At 37.1% G+C, this 8,078-nt stretch overlaps 1 protein-coding gene across 1 annotated transcript; it reads right to left on the reverse strand.

Annotated features, from left to right (window-relative positions):
- Positions 1 to 2,102: 2,102 nt before the first annotated feature.
- On the reverse strand, positions 2,103 to 7,593 carry LOC107796748 (serine/threonine-protein kinase KIPK2). Its single transcript, XM_016619551.2, has 4 exons — positions 7,382 to 7,593; positions 6,280 to 6,353; positions 4,195 to 6,190; positions 2,103 to 3,072 (listed from the first exon to the last, which is right to left on the reverse strand). Exons 2-4 carry the CDS (start codon positions 6,293 to 6,295, stop codon positions 2,226 to 2,228), a joined length of 2,859 nt encoding a protein of 952 aa, XP_016475037.1. The 5' UTR covers positions 6,296 to 6,353; positions 7,382 to 7,593; the 3' UTR covers positions 2,103 to 2,225.
- Positions 7,594 to 8,078: the final 485 nt, after the last annotated feature.

An 8,078-nucleotide genomic window follows, 5' to 3' on the forward strand; every position in this document is an offset into this window, starting at 1 on the left:
GCAAGTAGGTGATAGTCTGCGCAGTCTCGCAAAAATGCCCATATCTATCTACTCAGATATCGTATTGATAAAAGGTTTAATGCGTTGGAAAGTAGACTCATAGATATTTAATTTGATGGGTGGAATACCCCATAATTCTAAGTATATTGGGAGAAAATCGCAGTTACATTTGACCCAAAGTTTCAGTAAAATTTATGAACGTAACTTGTGATGACTTTCATCGACTTTTGTTCTACCACTCGCTTGACTTCAAAACATAACATACGAATAACATAACCTCCTTATCATGTAAAACACCCTAGTCTCATCCCAAAAGTACATGCTATAACATTCCCAATTTTTCGGCTTTCGACGAAACATTATTTTCTTCAATTCCTTTAGCTTCTAAACCTTCCAACCCTCTTTGTACTTGTTGTTCATGATATTCAATATTTGTAACTTCCGAGGTAATATGATTAAATTGCTTTATATATTTTCAAAGATGATCTCATTTTTTTTGGGTCCTACATTAGTTTGCTCACGACGCAGTTTTACGTACAAAAACAATATAGGGTGTAACAAGGGTAGTAGAGGAGGTAGGCTTGAGTGTTCATAACAATAGTATTGGCACTCAGTCTCGCTTTCTGTTGGCAATAGGTTTTTATGACTAACCGTTATTTTCTTTCATTGTTGATCACCTTATTATCTTGTTATTTTTATTCTGCTTTTATATGGCTTTTTGGTATTGTCCCTTCTTGTCTATATTTTTATTAATATGGTGCTTATACTTTCCTGAGCCGAGGGTCTATTGGAAACAGCCTCTCTATCCTCACAAGGTAGGGGGTAAGGTCTGCGTGCACACTACCCTCCCCTGACCCCACGGTGTGGGATATTACTGGGTATGTTGTTGTTGTTGTATATGTTGTTTACATAATTTTTTGATGAACTCCTGGCCTGAAATTTCATAGGTCCATAAGAAACGTCCTAATGACCAATAGTCATTGGTTCGTCATGACTTTCTGATATATTTTATGACGTTTCGTGGTCACGCAACATGAATTTATGATTATATCTACTTTTTCGTGTGTATTAGTACGTGCTGATATTGTAGAATTTTTTGATGGACTCCCATTGGCCTAAAATTTTGTATGTCCATAGGAAATGGCCTATTAAGCAATATTGATTGCTTCGCCATGACTTTCGGGTTCATTCTATCCTATCAGTACATATACTTATCTAACTAAACGAAATTAATCATATTTTCAGGCTGAGACAATGTCAAATCATTTTGAATTCAATTATTATGTTAATTTGATAACATTTTCACAACATCTCATGACTAGGGTTGATTCTGCGTGCAGGCCGACTTAAGGCCTAAGCGAATAAAGTATTGGCTTTAGGCCCCCAAATTATTGGGCCCCCAAAATTTCTTGTAGTTAGCTTTATGGTTTAAAAATATTTAGGAAATATTGAAGTTTTTAGAGAACAAAGGTTTTTAAAAAATCCTGTAAGCTTTGTAATTGATGTGACAAAAAAAAGGAAGAAAAAACTTGAAGGAGATAACAGCATAGAGAACACTTACTCGAATAGAAAATATAGAGAACTTAATACTTTTATTATTAGTTTTTATTTTTAATGTTGGTGCAAAACGACGACGACGACGACAACAACAACAACAACAACAACAACAACAACAACAACAACAATAAACCTAGTAAATCCCACAAGTGGAATTTGGGAAGAATAGTATGCACGCAAATCTTACAGAATAGAGAGGTTGTTTCCGATAGATCTCAGCATAAGAAAATATAATCAGTGAAGATTTATATAACTTGTTTGGAGCTTAATTTTGTTTAGATTCCAGAACAGAACCAGTAATATATATATACATGTTCATGTGGCTCGGATGAGTATTCTTGTTTATATCATTACGACTATAAATACTTTTTTCTTTTCCTATCAATAAAATATCAACTTCGAGATAAAGAAAACATTTGCTTCAGGTTGCTAACACCATTCATGACATTCTTGTCTTGGCTACAATCATAAAGTGGCCTTACTTCAATTTGACAAAATTAATAAAGCATAAAATTTAGTTGCAAGACAAGAAACATTAGTCGGGATGCCATGTAACTTTCATTCTTGTAATATAGTTGAAAATTTCCATGTTTTGAGCATTTTATATGACATTTAATTACAAGGGGTGGATGCAGAGGATACATCCTAACCAAAGTGACATTGCTTTACTAGAAGAGCTCAAATTCTAAATGCTCTTTGGGACTATACTCTAAAAACATTTTGCTCTTCTCCTGAAAAGCTGGTTTTGCAAATCCAATATTGTCACAAAGATCAGGTACTTGAGGTGGAATGGCACATCTTATCAATGCCCAGTTCAGGCCGTCGAAGAAGGGGTGTCGTTTAATCTCAGCTGCTCCTGTTCCCGTTCCCAATCGATTCTCAGGCTCCTTCACAAGAAGCCCTCTGATTAGATCCCTCGCCTGAAAACTAACCATCGGACTGTCGGGAAATCTGAGGTTTTGCATGACCACATTGGCCAAAGTTTCTTCATTTCCAGCACCTTTAAATGGCGTCTTCCCATATAGAAGCTCGTAAAGAAAAACACCTAGGGTCCACCAATCAACAGCACTCCCGTGGCCCTCGCCTTTAATAATCTCAGGAGCCAAATATTCATGTGTACCAACAAATGAGTTGGACCGTGCTTCTGTTGGCTCTACCACAAGCTGAGGCAGTGATCTGCTAAAGGATGCCGCTTCTGCTTTTAGTTTTCTTGCTCGTGCGGTGGCAGGTAAAATTCTGGGGCTAAAGCAAGAAACTTGACATGACGGTCCAGAACAAAACGGATCAATGCAGTTAGAACCCGTGCATGGACCAGAGATCCGGGGAGCCTCCACCCCGAGTGAAGACGATTTTAGAAGAGTCGGATTAACTGAACATCTGAGTGAGAGATCAAAATCAGTAAGCATGATATGACCATCTTCTCGGACCAATATGTTTTCTGGTTTCAAATCCCGGTATACAACTCCTAGCATATGCAGATACTCCAGAGCAAGGAGAACTTCAGCAACATAAAACCTGCAATTACCATGAGTTAGAAAGTACTCGAAAAAAAAAAGGACCGCCTGGTGCACTGTGCTCCCGCTATGCGTGAGGTCCGGGGAATGTGGAAGCCAAAAGATTAGCAAGACAATGAATCTGTTATCCCTGTGCTTCTTTTTTTGATAATGCAAAACAATGTTGCTATGTACCACCTTTGATTATTGTCACATTTATGTCAACAATACTCCTTCCACTTTGTTTAAAGACAGCGTCATTGACGACGGGGACAGTTTTTAAAATAACAGTCCGAAAGTTCTCTCTTTCCATGTAAAATTAATATAGCATCCCCAAAAAGTTAGTGATCTAACTTCTGCAGAACCTAGATTTTGGATTTTGACACAGCATCGCTACATTAATCAATTAACTATGATTCACTACAGATAAACTAAATACACACATCTAAGAGAACTTAAATAATTACCGATCAAATGAATTCTTAATCTTCATTCTTCTTTCCTTTTTATCTTTTTTTTTTTGAAATGTGGAGTTCAACTTTTACCTTTTTCTTTCTCCTTTTTTGGTTTGGGGGTTGATCGGATAGGGTTGGGTTGAATTAGGAGGAACGGAGGAAGATATACCTAACAAAAGACACTGGCCAGCAAATAAATAATTTGCCGTGTGAATAAGCCTCTACACATTGTAAGGCTAAACCACAGAAAAATTTATAAGGTAAGTAGTTTTGTTAATGTTGGAGAAATCCCCGTATACAAGTAGTATACGAAAAGTAGAGAAACCAAGACAAAAATATGGTTCTCTACAAAAAGTCAACCAATCGCTATACGAACAAGAACCTCGCTGGTGCACCAAAAAGAAACTAGAGACATGAGGCTACTCCTCGCATGTAAATATATTATCGACCCTTCAAAAGCTCTCTTATTCCTCTTCCTCCATTTATTCCAGAAAAAAAATTCAGACTAGTTTATAGTTTATACAATTTATCACCCCTGACCAGAAATCAGAGGAGAGCAAATGCACATGTGTTATGTTTATGTTGAAAATAAACCTTTTCTACCACTTCATCAAACAATAAATTTTTTCCTACCAAAGCTTTATAATAGTAGTTTTTAGTAAAATTTATTAATTTGGAGGATATCATACCGTGCTGCTGGTTCAGGAAAATATCTGTCCGGCTGCTTTTGCCTGAGGACATGCAAATCACCACCTGGACAAAACTCCATAACTAAGCATGATAAATTGTCGGATGTAAACTGCGCATAGAGTGTTGGTAGAAAAGGGTGATCTAGCATTCTCAAAATCTCTCTTTCAGTTTGGGCTCTGGGCATCTTTTTCCTTCTTGCCAAAAATTCATTATCCATAACCTTTATTGCAAACAAGCAGTTAGTTTCCAGCAGCTCAGCTAGATACACTGTGCCGATGTCTCCACAACCAAGCTTCTTTAATAAATTGAAATGACTCAACCCTAAGAATCCGTGATGTTTCCGCACCTGATTTATAGCCGCCCACTTGCCATCTTTAGACATGTGCGGCCTATTCCCAGTACTGGACCCACTTAGATTGCTCTCATCACTGATTGTTGTGCTACAACTGTAATCACCTATACTACTCTTTGAGCTCTGTGAAAAATCCCCTTGCTCTCTACACTTTGACGGCTTATTGAGTTTATGGCCATTACTGGCGAAGCCTGGTTTAGTAGCACCACAGTCACTGCCATTTTCACTGGCTTCAGCGATTGTAGAACCGTTTCCCACATTCTTGAGAGAACACTGACATTTCTGGCAGATAAGTTGCTTCGGTGATTCCACTGGACCATTTACTTCATAGGTCAGATTAAAAGTACCAGATGTTACTGTTGTTTCCGGTTTCACTTTCTTCTTGACAAGGGCCTTGTTCTTGACTGCTGGTTTTGCTGTTGGCTTTACAGCATGAGAGTTGCTTTTGTTTGATTTAGTCTCCTTGTTGCTTCTCGTGGCACTAGATGAAGACACGTTTTGCAACCTGGCTTTCCGTCTCAGCTTAGGAGCTGCTTTGTTTGCAATCCTAAATGATGTAACAACACTTTTATTAGAATTATGTTGCAAACTTTTTGGTCCAGACCCCAACACATCATTACCAGAGGTAAATGAAGATAAGGATGCTGCTGAAGTTTCGGCTTCTTCCTCAATTAACACAGTTCGTACAGATTTAATCTCATGATGCTTCGAAGCAGATGCATTCTCCTTTTTCTGGTTAGGGGTGTTAGAACACTCAGTAATTGGTGCATCAACCATCCTCTCCTTTCGCCGCACGGTTGACTCAGCACACATAATGACCGGTTTATCAAGTGTAGTCGAAGATAAAGCAGTTTGGTTTGGTGACCTCAACTTGGCTTGTGTAAGCTGTTGAGAAACCATTTTACTGGAGTTTGGAACATTTTCTTCCGGCAATATTCTCTCGTTTTGCTTGGCAATGGACTCTGCACTTTTAATAGTCTGTTTGCTAACATATTTAGGAGAACAAAGGGTGGTTTGACCTGGTGACTGTAGCTTGGGCTCTCCAATGTACTGAGGCTTCGTCCTCTGGAAAGAGTTAGACGTGCTTTCTGCTGGCACTATTCTGTGATTTTGGCGCATTGAGATGGTTGGCTTAATGACAAGTCGCGGAGAAGAATGAGGACTATGGTTTGCTGATTTAACGTACAGTTCTTGGCGGTAATGGGCCACTTTGTCGAATATTCCTGATGTGCTTTCATCTTGTATACCCGGTGGCTTGGATAACCGCTTCGTCGCGGCCATTTCTGCCGCCTGCGAAATGCACAAACCTCGTAATGCCTGCTTTAAAGAAACTGGCTCGGAAAACCCAATTCCTGGAGAATGAGATCCGCCGCCCCTCATTGGCCTTTTTGAGGCATCTCTTCTTATTACTTGATCTGACAAATCAAGACTCTTTGATGATCTCAGATTGATAGATTCAAAAAGCTGATTAATATCATCTTCTAAGAATTTATTATGTCCTTTTCTAACCAAAGGAGGCTTCTGCTTTCTTCCCAGTTCTCGTACTCGACGAGACCTTTCAGAATGTTGAAACAAATCCAGCTCATCTTTGGCCTCAATTATTTCACAACTACCAGCAAACGAACCCATCGCTTTGAACTTATCTGGACAAACCAACGAGCACTCAGCAATCAGAAGGTAAAAGGAATAGTTTTGAAAGTCTAAACTGAACCATCATTCAACTGGCGACAACCTCTACAACCGCACATGAGCTTCAGCCTTCACTCACATGTAATCCAAATTTCTAATTTCAATCTACCATTCAACCTGTAAGATTGTTAAATTCAATTAGAAAATAAGTAAAATACCAGCTATTTGTATTCCTTAATAATCATAATCATAACCATAAAAAAATGTGAAAAATAAACACACAGAAGAGGTATAAAACATGAGGATACTTAGATGGATGAATATCAAGCATTTCATTTAACAGAGAACAGAATTATAGACGCCCGGTCAAGAACCACAATATCTAAGACTCCACTATACCAGATCTCCTTTCATTAAATAAAGTAGTGGATGTTGTTAAATACTTGCAAAGTTTTAGATTTCATCAACTTTCAAACTGTCCTTAGAAGCCTAACTCAGGCCAGGGGCGGAGCCAGAGGATAGACAGTAGCTTTTGCTTATACGTTGTATTTTATTTAAAAAATCCATAAATATGTATAAAAATTTAATTGCAAAACCAATAACTAATACAAGCTATGAGTTCGGTGGCAAATTCAGAACCCATAAACATCAAATCATGTCTCTGCCTCTTATTACTCAGCTATGAAGATACATTCAGTTAAATAGCATAAATCCAGTTTAACGGAAGTACATCAAAATCCTCAGAATAGGCACAGGATTACAACTTTCAAGAAAAATAGTTTCAATATAGTATTTATTTTTTCAACTTCCACCATTTCTGCAAGAGAAAATGAAAATAAAAAAACGACCTCAACCCCACAAAAATGAAGAAAACAACAAGAAAAGCAAATTATCAAATGAGAAGTCCAAAAGAACTAAATGCAAAACTTTAGCAAGTAAACATTACTTTCCCATTAGAAGGAACCAAAATATAAACTTACAAGTTTCAGTACAAATCTAAAAGCACATAAAGTCACACACAATAATAATAAATAATGCTTAAAAAAATAAAAAGAGAAGCTTAGAAATGAATGCAAAGAAGGTTAACTAAAGAGACCCCACTAAAGATTAAGCAAAAGGGTGTCTAAAACTATGAACAAAAAGTTGAAAGCTAAACAAAACAAGCAAATCTTGAAAATATGAAATAGAAAAGAAGACATTTTTACCTGAAAAATCAACTGAGATACAATGAAAGATCTAAAGCTCAAAACTTTGTATAAATTTACAAGTAAATAATGGCTTCAGATTCTCAAATAAGAAGAAGAAGAAGAAGAAGAAGAAGAGCATAGTATGCTGCTTATGCTATTTCGGTGAACAAAGATGTGATGAAGAAAAAAGAAAGAGAGAAAAGGGACACAAACTATTCTCAACTCTTCATATTTTTCTAATTTCTAATTTCTGTGTTTATTTTTTTCTAACATTATGTGGTCCTTCTGCAAAAAACATGGGGTCCACTCCCTGAGAGGTAGAAAGTGGGTCCCGTGTTTTGTATCTTTAGGATTTCTAAATTTTTTTTTTTTTTTTTACATATCTTGTTAATATTTTATTAAATATTTCAGCTGGATAATTAATTAATTAGCTGCCCTTCGGGTGATTGAGTTGCTTGAGCAAGGAAATTTTTCAAATGGGAGATCTAGGGTTCGAAACTCACTTGCATACTTTCTCGGTCGAGCCCGTCGCATAAAATTTACTTAGTACGATTTATTATTTTGTGTAATTTGCGGGCATAAACAGGTGCGAAGTTTATCTTACTTGCACTAAATGGTAGCGGCAGTAGCTTCCCGTGTTAACTGAAAAAATTTAATTAATTAGTTTTTGTTTACCTAGGAGATCAGTGTATAATAAATTAATGATTAAAGTGAA

The sequence above is a fragment of the Nicotiana tabacum genome, chromosome 2 (genome assembly GCF_000715075.1).
Source record: "Nicotiana tabacum cultivar K326 chromosome 2, ASM71507v2, whole genome shotgun sequence".
In the NCBI taxonomy this organism is placed as follows: Eukaryota; Viridiplantae; Streptophyta; class Magnoliopsida; order Solanales; family Solanaceae; genus Nicotiana; species Nicotiana tabacum.